Below are 17428 nucleotides of genomic sequence, written 5' to 3' on the forward strand. Positions count from 1 at the left end.
GCTTCCATATTTCTAATAAATATTGTCAGAAAGAAATAAGGGAGCACAAGGAGACAGACACAGCAAAGCTGTTGTAGATAAATTGAATCCGTAAAGCAGAGAAGAAAGCTGAACATAAAGAGTGAATGAGAAGGTGCTAAAGACAAGATAGCCATTATGGTACTACTTGAAGATCCAAGGGAATATGATAAAGTATTAAAGGTACAACAGAAAATGTTACATTTGTGGTATAAGATCCTCAGGGTTGCAAATCAAGAATCCCACACACTAGTGGGAGTATATCTTTTAAACATTTAAAAAATGTCCTTAGTAAGACTTGGGAGGAACTAACCACTAAAGTTAACTCTGATTCCTTGGTTTATTGTAAGACAGAAAAAGGAAGTATTAGAACAATCTTTTTTTATGAATGTATACATAAATCCCAAAATACAGTGCTTAATTCTGCTTGCTGATTGTCCTGTAGAATAGCATTGATGACTGTTTGCTGATATTTCTGGTTCTTCTCCTTTGAGCCACATGATACATTTATGCTTTCCCACCCCCTTTGAAGTTAAGTATCATTCCCGTGACCGTCTTTGGCCAAGGACAGGTGAGTGGAAATGTTACTGTTAGAAACTGTTAAGTCAGTGCATAACTTCCCACCTTCTTTTACCCCCGTAACATCTCTCAAGTCGTAGGAATTCTGTCATCCTTGAATGAGGATGGTATAGAAAGCTGTCCTATCCCTGTATAGACATGTGGTATAAGAAAGAAATCTTCGTTTCAAGCCACTGACCTGAAATTATTTACTACTCCAGAATAACTTAATTTCTCCTAACATATAAGTGCTAGAAGACTAATAACCCACAAACAACTGTGGCTAGCTTTTATAATGTAAAAAATGTTTTGCTAAGATGACAGACATTTGATGAACTAAGCACATTCCTAATAGAAGATACTCTGCATTAGAGTAGAATGATGCTTTAATAGATGACTATTTCAGTTCACCTGTTATTTTTATGAATAATGTTGAAATATTGGAGATATTTCTGTTTTAAATCAAAGGCATTGTTTTCAAAGTTCTGACAAGTGCTGTAGATATAAAATGGAAATGGAAGTTAAGGCCGTGGAAGAGGATTAAGTTCTTTGCTACTGATGGGATTCTATATCTAGAATATTCAGATCAAATTTTAAAAATTAATAGTCTATTAAAAGTAGCTGAATATAAGCATATAAAATATTATAGCAATTACTAGTTAGAAAATGGGATTTTTAACAGAAAAAAATTAGATCTAGTCATAAATGTGACATACATATAATCTGAAAGAAGAGCTTGAGAAAGAGTGTATTTCCTTGTCCAAGAAGATTGATAATATTTCTGCCATCCCCAAAATAATGGATAGGTTTGGTGCAGCTTAGTTCAAAATCAACAGTGTTTTGGTGGAGTGAACTTTTATTTGTAACGTATTGAGGTATAATTGCATGCAGTATAATGCTCAGATCCCGGATGTCCAGTTTGTGTCTTGACACTGCATATGCTGCTGTAATCCACACTAGTCAAGATGTTTAGACTATTTTCTTCCATTCTCAGAGTTCCCTTATGTTTCTTTCTAGTCTGTCACCTCTGTCCCCAACAGCAGCAACCACTGTACTGATTTCTACATTCATAGATTATTTTGTCTGTTTTTGAACTTTATATAAATATTATCATATAGTATGATTTTTTTAGGCACTGGCTTTTGGGGGGCTCAGAATAGTATTTTGAATGCATTTACATTCATGATTCATACATTCATAATATCACTGCATGTATCATTAGTTTATTTGCTGAGGGATATCTCATTGTGTGCATTCTCCTGTTAATGGACATTGGGTTGTTTCCAGGTTTTCGTAACATGAGTAATGCTACTATGAACGTTGTTGTATGAGATTTTTGTAGGTAAATATTTAAGAGTGGAAATGCCAAGTCAGGAGGTAGGTGCCAATTGGCAATTATTCTCAAATTGTTCAATACAGAGATGAAACTTACTCTCTCTGAAATATGGTAAAAGTCTTAGTTCATTCTCTTTAGACAGCACTCTGATAGATGGATTGAGAACTGTATTTGTGTGGAACAGAGACTCTACATATTGAGGCTGATGTGTAGATCAAAGTGGTAGTAGTCACACTCTAGATGGAGGAGCACTGCTGTTCTGGATATTATGGTAGTGGTATTATTTTGGCTATTACAGATTTTCATATATAGACTCTCTGGTGGTCGTTCTATAAAAATCAGTGTTTGATTAAGAACGGAACCAGTAAAAGTTGGTATGCTTCTCTTGCTTGTAGAACCTGAAAGGATATGGGAGGTTTTGTGTATGTATGTGTGCATGGGTTTTCGGCAGGCTGCTGCTTTGCCAGAGGTTGACTATGGCTGCCTTGTGCATTTACCCTTGAAAAGATTGTGTATTGCAGTTTTCTTCCAAAGCAACTTTTAAGATGCTGCCTAATGTAAGTTTTCTTCAAATGAAAATCCTTCATGCACTTTGGTTTTTCTTAAATGGTCTGCCCTATTTCATTACTCAGGCACTTCACTGATGGTCCAGTTATAGTTTCATGATAGGCTATTTGAATTATTTTGGAAATTTCATTTCTTATGAATGCTATGTTTTGAGCAGTAAAATATGAAAAGAGGAAATGGCTCTTAGCACAAATCACAAATTGTTGAATGAGGCATATAAATTGTTCCCACATATGTGGAAAAATGACATCACTACCAAGTTCTGGATTTTCTATTTATACTATCCTAGGCCAGCTTCCCACCACCCACCTTCCCCACAATCCATCTTTTTTTTTTTTTTTTTAAGATTTTATTTATATACTTGACAGAGATCACAAGTAGGCAGAGAGGCAGGCAGAGAGAGAGGGGGAAGCAGGCTCCCTGCTGAGCAGAGAGCCCAATGTGGGGCTCGATCCCAGGATCCTGGGATCATGACCTGAGCCGAAGGCAGAGGCTTTAACCCACTGAGCCACCCAGGCGCCCCTCCATCTTTCTTTTTAAAGACAGTACAAAATAACCAATAAAAGAAACTCATGGTAGGTTATTTTGGGGCCAAAATGAAAATGCTATGAAATAAAATATTAGACAAGATGCTTTATCTTTAGATTTCTAGAGCATACTTCCCTACCTTTTCGTTTATGCTGTTCTCTTAATAAGTTCTTTAAACTATTATTAATGACATTTGATTTTTTTTTTTTTTTGGACTTAGAATTTAGCAAGTAACTGCAAATATGAAGGCCATAGTAGTTTTTTTGTTTTGCATATGTTTGTGTGTTTCTATTTCTCTGACTAGGAAAATTAGATTCCCATTTTTCCCTTTGAAAACATAGTGCATGGGGCGCCTGGGTGGCTCAGTCAGTTAAGCGTCCAACTCTTGATTTCAGCTCAGGTCATGATCTCAGGGTCCTGGGATCTGCTGCATTGGGCTCCAGCTCACCAGAGAGTCTACCTGAGATTCTTTCTCTCCCTCCCACTCTGCCCCTTTCCATTCCCCCTCAGCCCCTCCCCCAACTCATAAGCACCTTCTCTCTCTCTCTCTAAAATAAATCTTAAAAAAAAAGAAAACAGATGTCTAGGAGGCTCAGTCAGTTAAGCATTTATTTGCCTTCGGCTCAGGTCATGATCCTGGGGGCCTGGGCTCTCTGCTCAGCTGGGAGTCTGCTCCTCCCTCCCCCTCTCCCTCTGCAGTTCCACACCCCCCACCATGTAGTCTCTCACCCTTTTCACTCTCTCAAATAAATAAATAAATAAATAACCATTAAAAAAAGAAAACAATAGTTCAGGGTATCACTTTATTTGGCAGATGCTTTATTAAAAGGACCTAAACTGTTTAAAAATCTTCTCTTGTTTATGGTACAGATGTGTTGAATAGAGCTTTTCATGGAATAGGCACAATGTAATTTAATTTTAGGGAAAAACCTACACATGAATTAGAAAGGCAGAAAATACATATTCCAAAATATTTACAGAGGTTTTCTCTAGAGTTGAAATACAGGTAATTTCTTTCACTTATACATATATATATATACATATATACATACATACATATATATATAACTAATATATATGTTGGTAAGCAAGCATTGTTATTCTTTTATAAAAAGGAAGAAAAATCAGTCTCTTTAAAGTGGTCTCTTTGAGACAAGAACCTTGTTTAATTAATATTGCAGTGAGACTTAAGTCTATAATCATAGGTTTTGTTACTTTCAGGTAAGTTTTAGAACTTACAGAATTACTTCCCAAGTTTAGTGATGTTTGTTTTTCTCAGGAGGAAGCAGAGAAATCCATCGTGACGGTCCCATCCATTTAACCTTTCTGTCCTTATTTTGGGCCCGCTGCTCAATCTCTCATCCACTGAGGTTGCGCTATACACCACTCTCCCTGCTTCAGCCTTCCTTGGCCATTCTTACTTAATACAGGTCGGCATGTGGGGACCCTCCCTGTCATCTCAGTTCCCTTGTGACAAGAACACATGCTAATCCAAGTAATATCTGGTTACTCCCAAGTGAGCTGACTGTTCAAAAAAAATAGTTTTCCAAAACCATCAGGAATGAATCATTCCATTGCACATTGACCTGCTTTCTTAACTATAACATTAGGATTAGATTATGATGATTATACTTAGAGTATAGCATTTTAATTAACTACATAAAAAACGGTTCAGAAGACTTAGCAGAGTCTACATTAATTTCCTTCCTTCTTTTCTCTTTGCTGCTCCTCTGATCAAATACTTGGAGCAGAGTACTCTGCTACTTTCAAAGTGTAATGTGAGACGAATGTTTTATAACCGGTGCCTCTCCTTATTCCTCTCACCAAAAGGAGGGAAATGTCAGAATATTCTGTCATCTTGTTTTCATTTTAGTAGCAGCAAATAGCTAAATATCAAGCACTCACTTGGAACTTTTTAATCACTTTATTTGTATTGTACCTGTATTTATTTAATCTTTACAATATTTAAATTGTAAGGTTACTGGGGAAATTTAAAGCTGAAAAATGACATAATTTGTCCAAGACTAAACGGCAAATGGTAGAGTCCATGCTCATAACCATTATGTTCTTGGCTGTCAATACGAGAACTTTTTTTTAATTGCTGAGGTAACTGATTTCTGCTGTTCCGGTCTCCTTTCTGTTCAGGCAGCAGTGCAGTGGCCTGGTTCCTGCTTTCAGTTTTATCACACTTTGGTGGGAGAGTTCAGGCTTTACAGATGTAGTAGAGAACCAACAGGCTTTGGGATCTAAGGCACATTTTCTTTCTAGTTGGGTGATCTTAGGCCAATTAATTTTATTTCTAAAGTGGCAGTAAAAATGGCATCTACTTTTCGAGGCTCTGAGGATTAGAAGAGAACGTTCACACAACCACCACAGGTGCAAGTATTCAGTGGTCACTCTTGTCACTGTGGAAATGTTACCAGCCACTGAGCATCCCCTCCACAGCAGTAGTCAGCCAGATCTATTCATATCTGCTCTTTTGGTATGACTACCTGGCTTTCTTCTCACTGGCTCTAGGCTTAACATTTTACTCTGTTTAACTTATTTGGCCAAAAATAATTGTTTTTGTCCAGTAGTTACTAAAACATAAGTTTAGGCCTAGCTCTCTGCAAAGCATTTCCCATAAAAATAACTTTATATGAAACTGTGTGCATTAATACCATTGTGAGCAGTGTTTTCGGGGGCATGTGTGTGTGTTTGTGTGTGTCTGTTTTTCTATGCCTCTTGCAAATTTTGGTTCTAAATCGTATTTATCTTTGCATCACATATGAATGTCTTTATTTTGTGATTTGTCTTTATTTTGACTAATTCTTTTTCTTCCAAGAGTTAGAATAGGACTGTTTATAGGAAAATATTTAAAGAGGGTTATGGGGGCTCCTAAGTGGCTCAGTCAATTAAGTGTCTATCTTCAGCTTAGGCAGATCCCAGGTTCCTGGGGTCAGTCCTGCATCAGCTCCCTGCTCAGTGGGGTGTCTGCTTCTCCCTCTACCCTTACTTCCTGTTGATGATCTCTCTCAATCTCTCAAATAAATAAAATATTTTTAAATAAATAAATAAATAATAAGTAGGGTTATTATTGGACTTGCATAGTCATTAAAGGAATGCTTCAGGACAGATGTCTGCGATGTGATACTTAAGCTGGAGCCCAGATGTCCGTGTTGAGATTTCCTAGAATAAAAGGGCTGAGTTGGGTATTACACAGTGTTTATTAAATCCTGTCCTGACAAGACCATTTAGATTTGTGTTTACGTTTATAGGTGACCGGGTCATCGATGTGGGGTCTGAATGGAGAACTTTCAGCAATGATAAAGCAACAAAAGATCCATCCCGAGTTGGAGACTCTCAGAATCCTCTTCTGAGTGATGGAGATTTGTCTACTATGATTGGCAAGGTAATCGAACCTCTCTCTAGGAAATAGAAAGTGTGGACTGACCATAGACCTGGGAGTTTGGGAACTTTGCAGAAGTATCTCTCACTGCTTCCATGAGGAATTTTGACCTGAGAAAATAAGATTTACCAGTAATACAATTGTGAATGATTATTCCCTTACACATTTTTTCCACCTTAAAGGGGAGATCAGCGGGTCGTGATAACAGAGTCTTTATATCTCAGGCCCTTGTTTCCGTGAAGCATATTTTGCACAGAAATTGAATGTAGTGTGATCTTTATGTGTTCATATTAATATGTTCCTTGAATATTATGAATGTCTTTTCTTTTCCCCCCACCGAGCTAAATTGTAGCTCAGTATAGCTTATTTTCTAATATTGGTGGATTTATGACTTACCTAAGCCACGTACTTAAGCTTCATGTTCGTCATCAGTTAGGTGAGAATACGAGTACTTCGTAGAAATTTTGAGGGTTACGTGGAAATGTAGGTAAAGTTTTTATAATACATGTAGTGTGTGTTCAGTAAATGGTAGCTGTTGCTGTTAGATAAGGCAGCAGTGTAATATGTCTGGCAACCTGGCTTCTTTTTGCTCTTTTATCTGAACTGGAAGTAGTGGTGGCCATATTCCAAAGAACTAATAGAGGGATGCTATTTCAGGACTTAATCTATACTACTGCAGTCTGTTTTCAAGAAAATATTATGAAAAAGGTCATTAATTATGCTCTATAAAGTACATATAAAATTTGATGCTTTATAAAGTACACATAAAATTTGAGAACCACAGTGTAGGATTGGTTCAAGTTGATAGTATTATATTCAGAAATATCTTTGGGTGATTTCTACATTTACTTCAGCCTTACAGGCTGGGGGATAAAAGTATACTGAGGACATTTTAAAATCTGAGATTGCAACTAATTGAATCTGTGACTTCTTTTAATGTTTAAATTTTTTCAGTAGGAAGTACAGGACTCAAACACAAATATGAAAAGAACACAATTTTCTTCACCCTTGACCCCCAAACTCAGTTCCCAGTGCAACCTCCTTTCCCTGTCAGAAACCAGTAACCACTATCGCTAGTTTTCTCCTGTATCCTTTGACAGTGGTTTATCCTACATGGCAAAAGTGAGTTTTTTAAGGTGTTATATTTGTCATATACTATATTTCTATATGTATTTGGGAATATTTCCAGACTTTCTATCTTGTATCATCCTGGCCCTGTCAAGTCAGATGTCACGCCGCACTGTTAGTATCCCATAGCTTTAGCTCTTCCTCACTGCTCTGCCTTCTAAGCATTTTCTTCACTCATCTTTTCCATTTAAAGTTTAGGAGGGGTCACTTTGTTTTTTTGTTTGTTTGTTTTGGTTTTTTTTTAAGTTATTTTCAGCAAGGCATTGGTAAGATATTATTTGCAAATTGACTTAGAGAAAATCAACTTCTTCCTGATAAATCTTCTGTCCAAAAATATAGTATGCTTTTCCATCTCCTTAAGTCATATGTGTCCTTCTAGAGAGGTTTTCTTCATAATAGATCTTTTATGTTTAAGATGATTCCTAGGTACTTATCTTTTTTGTTGTTTTGCATTTGGAGTATCTCTCATTGCCTTATAACTGGTTAGTTGGACATATGAAGGCTATTGATTTCTGTTTGACCTTGCCTCTCATGGATTCTGTTATTTATAGCAGTTTTACAGTGATTTTCTTGAATATCCTAGGTATTCAGAAAAACTATCTGTAAATAGTTTATCGCTTCCTTCCCAAATGAGTACCTCTGATTTTTCTCTTAATTTTATTTTTAATTTTTAATTATTTTTTATCTTAAGTAAACACACCACATGTGGGGCTTGAACTTACAATCCCAAGAGCAAGAGCTGCATGTGCTACTGACTGCACCAGCCAGGTGCCCCCCTGTCTTGCTCTCCTTGCCTAATTTTAAAATGTTAACCATCTTCTGAGCTTTCAGTGAATTGTGATCTTTTTGCTGGTGAATGGTCTTGCTTCGATGTGATGGTTGCTGAATGGTAGGTGGCTTTGGCAGTTTCTTAAAATACTGAAGTTTATCCCATCAACTGATTCTTTCTTTCACATGTGATTTCTCTGTAGCTTGTGATACTGTCCGATAGCATTTTACCCACAGAAGAGCTTGTCTCAGAATTGGACTTCATCCTCTCTGACCCTGCCGCTGCTTTGTCACCTAAGTTTATTTAATATTCCAAATCCTCTGTTGTCATTCCAACCATCTTCACAGCATCTTCACCAGGAGTAGAGTCAAGCTCAGGAAACTACTGTCTTTGTTCATCTGTAAGAAGCAGCCCCTCCACTGTGAATGTTCGATCAGGAGATCGCAGCCGTCCAGTCACATGTTCAGGCTCCCCTGCTGCTTCTAGTCTTCTCGCTGTTTCCACCACATCTGCTGTCCCTGCCTCCACTGGAGTCCTGAGCCCGCCAAGTTACCCATGAGGCTGGAATCAACTTCTTCCAGACTTCTGTTCATGTTGATATTGTGAGCTCTTCCCATCAGTCATGAATGTTCTTAATGGCATGTAGAATGGTGAATCTTTTCCAGTTCTTCAGTGGACTCTGCCCCGGACCATCAGAGGAAACACTTGCTGTGGCACCTGTAGCCTTACGAAATATGTTTCCTAAATAAGCCTTGAGAGTAGAAATCACTCTTTGATCCACGGGCTGCAGGATGGATGTTGTGTTAGCAGGCATGAGAACAACAGTAATCCCATTGTCCAGCTCTGTCAGAGCCAGAGCTCCCCACAGACAGTCCAGGTGTATTGTCAGTGAGCAGTCATAGTTTGAAAGCAATCTTCTTTTCTGAGCAGTAGTTCTCAATAGTGGGCTTAAAATACTTAGTAAACCCTGTTATAAACAGATGCGCTGTCATCCAGGCTTTGTTGTTTTATTTCTAGAGCACAGGCAAAGTAGGTAGCATAATTGTTAGGGACCCTAGAGTTGTCAGACTGGTACATGAGCATTGGCTTCAACTTCAAGTCACCAGCTACATTAGGCCCTAACGACAGAGACAGGCTGTTGAATCTTTGAAGCCAGGCATTGACCTCTCTTTCCTCTCCAGCTGAGGAAGTCCTAGATGGCATATTCTTCCAATAGAAGGCAGTTTCTTCTACATTGAAAATCTGTTGTTGAGTGTAGCCACCTTCATGAATTCTCATAGTTGCGTCTTCTAGAGAACTTGGGGCAGCTTCTCTGTCAGCACGTGCCCTTCATCTTGTGCTCTATAAGAGATGGCTTCTTTTCCTTCAACCTCAGAAACAAACCTCTGCCAGCTTCCGACCTCTCTCCTGGGGCTTCCTTACCTCTCTCAGCTTTCACGAATTGGGAGAGTTAGGGCCTTGTACTGGATTAGGCACTGGCTTAAGGGAATGTTGTGGCTGGTTTGATCTTCCATCCAGGCCATTAACACTTTCATATCATCAAGATATCAGCAAGAAGGCTGTTTCCCTTTCTTATCGTTTGTGTGTTCACTGGAGAGTAGCACTTTTAATATCCTTCGAGAACGTCTCCTTGGCATTCACAACTTGGCTTTTTGGCACAAGTCGCCTAGCTTTCAGCCCATCTCAGATTTTGATATGCCTTTTTTTTACTAAGCCTAATCATTTCTAGCTTTTGATATAAAAGTGAGAAGCATGTGACTATTTCTTTGACTCAAACAGAGAGGCCATTAAAGGGTTATTAATTGGCCTAATTTCAGTATTGTTGAGTCTTAGGAAGCAGGAAGGCCCGAGGAGAGGGAGAGACATGGGGGAAGAGCTGCTCAGTGGAGCAGTCAGAACGCGCAAATTTATTAAGCTTGCCATCTTCTAAGTGTGCTGTTTTTGGAGCCCCAAAATGATTAAAATAGTAACATCAAAGATCACTTATCATAGGTCACCATGAGAAATAGAGTAAGTTGGAAATGTTGCAAGAATTACCAATATGTGACCGAGACCTAAAGTGAATAATGGCACCAGTAGACTTGCTCAACGTGGGGTTGCCATAAACCCTCAGTTTGTTAACAGCAGCACAAAAATATAATCTCTGCAAAGTGCAGTAAATGACGCACAATAAAACAGGGTATGCTTGCTTTCTTCATTATTCACTGTGCTGGCTTAGGGCGTGGGAGAAAGATTTTCTAATTTGAAGAAGTACCTATTTGTAGTATTTTGTGAGTTTTTTTGTTTTTTGTTTTTTTTTAAAAGATTTTATTTATTCATTTGACAGAGAGATCACAAGTAGGCAGAGAGGCAGACAGAGAGAGAGGGAAGCAGGCTCCCCGCTGAGCAGACAGCCCGATGCGGGGCTCGATCCCAGTACCCTGGGATCATGACGTGAGCCGGGGGCAGAGGCTTTAACCCACTGAGCCACCCAGGCGCCCCGTGTTTTGTGAGTTTTTATCAAAAAATGGCTTTTGGGTTTTATTTGCTTGCCTTTATAGCACCTTTGGAGATGATCCTTTGATGTTTCTCTTTGGTCTGTTAATGTGATGGTTGATGTTACTGGGTCCTCTCACAGATACTCATTTAAACCATCTCAATCTGGTACTTGTTCTACTAAGGAATAAGGAGGAGGCACAGGGTAGAATTCTTGGGCTTATGCAGTCAGATCGTGGAAGTTGTTTTCTTAGAAATGTCTGTTCATTCATATTTAAAGAATCTTTTTTGCATGAAGTTGTAAAACTTTGTTTTATAGGGTACAGGAGCTGCAAGTTTTGATGAATTTGGCAATTCTAAGTACCAAAATCGGAGAACAATGAGCAGTTCTGATCGTGCAATGATGAATGCTTTCAAAGAAATCACTACTATGGCAGACAGAATCAACCTCCCTCGGAATATAGTTGTAAGTTCTTGTCTGTCTCCTTTAAGCCATTCTGGCATTGACTTAGCATAATTTAATGAACACATGAAATTTTGATATTGCAACTAATTAAATGGCCTAGAGTTAATTAAACTTAGTTTCTTTGCTTTGAAGGATCGAACAAATAATTTATTCAAGCAAGTGTATGAACAGAAGAGCCTGAAGGGCAGAGCTAATGATGCCATAGCCTCCGCTTGTCTCTATATCGCCTGTAGACAAGAAGGGGTTCCTAGGACATTTAAAGGTAAGTTTTTAGTTGCAAAGATTGCAAAGTTATGTAATAACCGTGATAATGTAACAGACCAAAGTCAAGCAGCTTTGACACTATGTAGCTGTCATGTTTTCCTGGTTACATATTGTAATCCATCTTAGTATCATTTCCAAATGCCTCTTTATTTTATTCCTTGACAGAAATTCATTGTATGATCTTAACCATTATTCTTCTCAGATTATTTTCCCATGTAACATCGCTTTAGTTCATGTGAGCTCTGTGTTCTTTGCTCATGAGATCTTTTGAACTGACTCTTTTGAGGTGTTTGAGGCCTGGCATCATAAGCCAGAGGGCGCCTTCCCTACTAGTTAAGTCTATATACTTGACGCGTGGAAAACCATTCCCACTCCCAGCACAGGTTTCTACTGTGAAGGAATCAAGCCTTAGAAAACATCAGCGCCATTTGTTTCAAGTTACACAGTTTGCACTTTCACACTTAGTGTCGGAGACTTTGAGAGAACAAGTATTTTCCGTCCAGTTCGCAGTCACGATGAATAGGTAACAGCTGTTCAGAGAGGCTGTGGGGCTTCCTCTTTCACCGCCACGGTTCTTTTCTGCGTAAGACTTTCATTACCTTTCATTCATCAGTGAATATTTTACTATGCGGCATGGCTTTTATTCTCATCATCTTTTTGGTTATTACAAATTAAAACTAAGGCTTTTGTTAAATTTGTTCTGAAAGTGGTAGTTTAATTTTTAGACAACAGAATCAAGTATTCGATCTCATTTTGTTACAGCCAGTAATCCCAGAGATTGCCCGTGCATGTGACTTCATGTAGCTTGAGAAGTATTTAGCTTTCAGTGTTTTCTTTCATCTTGATACACCTACTCCTTACAACAGATACATACATAAATATCAACGAAGTTTTAGAATTTTTGAAGCAACTTACTTGTCTGAATTGAAATTTAGAGAAGTTAATATTGAAATAGTAAGAACCTACATTTAACTTGTTTAAGACTTATTTGAAGTGTGATAAATACTTAAATTAACAGAGGGGGTGCCTCAGTCAGTGAAGCACCTGACTCTTGTTTCAGCTCAGGTCATGATCTCAGGCTATGAGATCAATCAAGTCCAGCACCAGGCTCTGTGCTCAATGCAGAGTCTGCTTGAGAGTCTCTCTCCCTCTCCATCCTCCCTGCATCTCCCCCTACTTGTGCACACTCTCTCTCTCTAAAAAAGAAATATTTTTAAATTAACTGAGAAATTTTAAATTAGCTCTGTGGGAACTATCACTGAGAAGATCAGAGATTCATTTATAAGGCATGATTTGTTCTTTATTGATGTAATTGATACATTATATACCATATATCCCATATATACCATAGGTGAATTTTGGGTGCACAATATTGCACATTTTGACCTTTGAACAACATGAATTTGAACTGCATGTATCTATTTATATGCAGATTTTTTTGACGTATGGTGTGGTACTGCAAGTGTAGTTTCTCTTACGATTTTAATATTGTCTCTAGCTTTATTCTAAAAAGAGAGTATATAATACAAATACAAATGTTGACTATTATCACTAAGGCTTTCAGACAATAGTATGCTATTGGTAGTTAAGTTTTTGGGGAGTAAGAAATTACACATAGATTTTTGTGCTGGAAATTGGCATTCCTAGGCCCTGAGTTGTTCAGGGGTCAACTGTAATTTGACATCTGTTACATACTACAGAGCAATCACTGAAAGTCTAGTGGCCATCCGACACTGTACAGTTGACTCCCTTCACTCATTTTGCCTACTCCCCAACTCCTTTCCCCTCTCATAACCACCAGGGTGTTCTCTGTGTGTCCATGAGTTTGTTTTTATTCATTTGTTTTTGTTTTTAGATTCCACATATTATGCATAATACCCTCTAGGTCCGTGCATGTTGTTGCAAATGAGGAGATCTCACTCATTTTTGTGACTGAATAGTGTGTGTTGGTATATGTACCTACCGCTTCATCGTCCATCCCTCCACTGATGACATTTAGATTGTCTCCATGTCTTATCTGTTGTAAACGATGCTGCAGTGAACATAGGCACGCATAAATCCTTTTGAATCTGTGTCTTTGTATTCTTTTTATAAATACCCAGAAGTGGAATAGCTGGATCATAAAGTATTTCTATTCCTGGTTTTTTGAGGAGCCTCCATCTTTTTCCATAGTGGCTGCACCAATTTCCATTCCCACCAGCAGTGTGTGAGGGTTTCCATTTCTCACATCCTTTCCCCTCTCCAACACTTGTTATTTCTTGTCTTTTTGATAATAGCCATTCTGACCAGTTTGAGGTGATATCTCATTGTGGTTTTGATTTGCATTTTCCTATAATTAGTGATGTTGAACATCTTTTCATGTGCCTGTTGGCCATCTGTATGTTGTCTCTGGAAAAATCTCTATTCAGATCCCTCTGCCTATTTTTTAATCAGGCTGTTTAAGGCATGATTGCACTTTTGCAATCAGAATGTATTTTATAATCAGAAATGATGTATTCTTAAATGAACCGTATGACTTAACATGGATTTATTTAATTTTTTCCTTTCAGAAATATGTGCTGTGTCACGAATTTCTAAGAAAGAAATTGGTAGATGTTTTAAACTTATTTTGAAGGCTTTAGAGACCAGCGTGGATTTGATTACAACTGGGGACTTCATGTCCAGGTTTTGTTCCAACCTTTGTCTCCCTAAACAAGTGCAGATGGCAGCTACACATATAGCCCGTAAAGCTGTGGAACTGGACTTGGTTCCTGGAAGGAGCCCGATTTCTGTGGCGGCAGCAGCCATTTACATGGCTTCACAAGCATCAGCTGAGAAGAGGACCCAAAAAGGTAGGACTCTTTCTCAGGAAGAATAGTGATGAAATTGTGAAGGCTGTAGTATGTTATTATATTTCCATTTTTTTTTTTTAAGATTTTTATTTATTTATTTGACAGACAGATCACAAGTAGGCAGAGAGGCAGGCAGAGAGAAAGAGGAGGAAGCAGGCTCCCCACTGAGCAGAGCTTCTAATGTGGGGCTCGATCCCAGGACCCCGGGACCATGACCTGAGCCAAAGGCAGAGGCCTTAACCCACTGAGCCACTCAGGTGCCCCTGTATTTCCATTTTAAGTAAAGAGCCAGTAAATATCTGAACTCACATTTAAGAGAGAATTTCTTCCTTGGGGCACCTGGGTGACACAGGTCATGATCTCAGTGTTGTGAGATTGAGCCCCATGTGGGGCTCCATGCTCAGTGGCAAGTCTGCTTGAGATTTTCTGTCTCCCTCTTGCAAATAAATAAATCTTTAAAAAAAAAGTAGTTTCCTAGAATCAAAACTTAACAGCAAAATACTGTATTTTTGTAAGTGATTCATAAATAAAAATGTTTATAGGCATAACTCTGTATGGACACACTTTTCCCATTCAAATTAAGTATTTTAGTTTCTACATTTTTCATTTCTAGAAGTTATTTTTGTCACCCTGAAACAATTATTTTGAATAGTCCTTCTTTCCCCCTCAAAATTTAGCTTTTTAGATCTAGAAAGTTTGGGGGCCGCACTTGTTTCCCACTTCCCAGCATGGCCTCCTACAGTGAGTACACTAGCAATGCTGACCATCAGGTTGTAACATTCTGTGAAGCCTGTTCTCTTTCTCCTTTCAAACGTTACTCAGTTTCTTAATGAAGTAGTTTCAAACTTCTAAAAGCCACTTTTGAGTTTATTGTTGTAGGGGAACTTGCAAACAGAAAGAAGTGCTAAGTGAATTTCTTTACAAGCATTTATTCACTAATTACTTTTGTGATCCTCAAAAAGATCTATAAAGGAAAAACAGCAGTCCATTCTAAATTTAAAAGTGAGACAGTGAGAGGACTGGCTGCACTGACTATAATACCCTATTAAGAACAGCCTTTCACCTCCGCTCAGGCTGCAGGTTTCTGTATTAATAAAAGTAATAAGTTATATAGAAGAGTGATTAGAAAGAAGAAGCCAACCATTAGTTACTTAAATGTGCCATTATCCATTCCTTTGGTCTTAATTTTGAGAAGACTCAAGGAAATTTTGAGTCTTCTGGTAAAATTGAGAAGTTAAAACTAAGCAGAGTGTCCTTACCTTTATGCCAATCAACAGCACAAAAGTGTTTATCTTGGCATTTTCTGCTCTGTGTTTTACATGAAGTTTTTGGGTTTTTTGAGATGTAAGCCCTTTTCTTCCCTTCCCAGCAGCCAATTGACAGTCACCGTCTCCATGCCTAAAAGACAGATAGGTAACAAATGTAACACAACATGAGACGACATTTAAAATGAGCTCATTGCACACTGATGGCAGACATCCACACTGAAAATCCGTAAAACCTTAGGCGTTGATCTGTGAAAAGGTGGTAAAATGAGTTTGCAGTAAAGCCTATGTTTTAAAAATCCATTTTGATTAAGAATTTATGATCAAACAGTTGTCACATAGCAGTCCCTTGGGACTCCTTTTAATAAAAAGGAAAAAGGTGACAATGACTTTGAAAGGTAAAACTAGATCTCCTAGGCTTCTGTAATAGACTAGAAATACGTGAACTCCCAGTGCTCAGTGTTATGTGTCTATAACAGTGAAAACATCTACACGATGCTAGAATGTACAGCTGTATTAAGTAGCTGTATACTGTCTGATGTACTAAGTAGAAAAATGAGGTAGGACAGTCTTTAACATAGGATTCCAAAAGAATCTTTTAACAGAACAGGATTTACTACAGGTGTTACAGGGGAACTTTTAAACATGGAAATAATAAAGTGAGTTTATAAGAATGTATTCATGGATTACTTCCATGATCCTCAGAAAGACTTCTGTGAAGGAACAGCAGTCAGTTCTCAAAAGGACAGCTAGTACAAGAGTTCTCGCTCCTAGTGCTGTGCCCTGAGCACTCTTGCTGTGGCCTGCAACGAGCAGAGCTCTTCATATGGCCGAGACAGCCCTTTGAGGTGACTGGGATACTGCCATTACTACTGTTATCAACCGTAGGCCTCCTACCTACCTTTTGGTATGGATTTGCATTGTTAGGTTTTGAAAGTCAACGTCCCTGGGGTTTTCAGTTTGGATTTTATACTGCTCTATCTCACACATTGGAAGGCAGGTTGTAGATGGGAGATAAGATGGAATAGCTGTATACATAAGTTGGAATTAATATTTTGATTTTTGTCTTTTAGAAATTGGAGATATTGCTGGTGTTGCTGATGTTACAATCAGACAGTCCTACAGGCTAATCTATCCTCGAGCCCCAGATCTGTTTCCTACAGACTTCAAATTTGACACCCCTGTGGACAAACTACCACAGCTGTAAACTGAGGCAGCTAATGTCAAACTCTTCTCAACACTGAACTTGGCCTGTTGTACATAGCCTATACCAAGTGCTGGATTGAGCCTCTCTTTAATAAGGAAAAACAAAAGACATGGTACGCATTCCAGGGCTAAATATTAATTGCTTGGCATTCTGTATGTATATACTAGTAAAACATATTTAATGATTTAAATTTCTTATTGAATTTGCTTTCTTTTGTAGCAATCTAGGAAACTGTATTTTGGAAGATATTTGAAATTATGTAATTCTTGAATAAAATGTTTTTCAAAACTAAAGTTTTTGTTATAATTACATGTTAAATGTAATTTATAATTACAAATAATGCATATCATTGCAGCTAATAAAGCTGGTAGAGGTCCTTGTTTTCTGTTTCTTTTCATGTATATTTTATTTATATAACAAAGTCAGGCTTTGGGAACCACCATTGACGCCAGGAAAATCAAAGCGGGTGTGTGCAATTTATATATATGTGTGCGTGCGTGTGTGTGTGTGTGTGTGTGTGTGTGTGTGTGTATAGAAAAGCCAGAGTGGTAAACTGGACCTTGAAAGGCATTTTGCAATTTTTGGATGTTAACATTTCATTTTATAGAACCTGCATCATCTGTAATTA

General features: G+C 38.1%; 1 protein-coding gene across 1 annotated transcript in view; it reads left to right on the forward strand.

The window, feature by feature from the left end:
• The window catches only part of GTF2B (general transcription factor IIB), a 32715-nt gene extending 15535 nt beyond the window's left edge, over nucleotides 1-17180 (forward strand). The window contains exons 3-7 of the mRNA XM_032361544.1: nucleotides 6265-6398; nucleotides 11087-11233; nucleotides 11366-11495; nucleotides 14047-14328; nucleotides 16667-17180. Coding sequence (XP_032217435.1) covers nucleotides 6265-6398; nucleotides 11087-11233; nucleotides 11366-11495; nucleotides 14047-14328; nucleotides 16667-16800 — 827 coding nt within the window. The 3' untranslated portion in view covers nucleotides 16801-17180. The remainder of the gene's footprint in view (nucleotides 1-6264; nucleotides 6399-11086; nucleotides 11234-11365; nucleotides 11496-14046; nucleotides 14329-16666) is intronic.
• The last annotated feature ends 248 nt before the right edge of the window (nucleotides 17181-17428 follow it).

This window comes from Mustela erminea, chromosome 10, assembly GCF_009829155.1.
Source record: "Mustela erminea isolate mMusErm1 chromosome 10, mMusErm1.Pri, whole genome shotgun sequence".
NCBI lineage: Eukaryota > Metazoa > Chordata > Mammalia > Carnivora > Mustelidae > Mustela > Mustela erminea.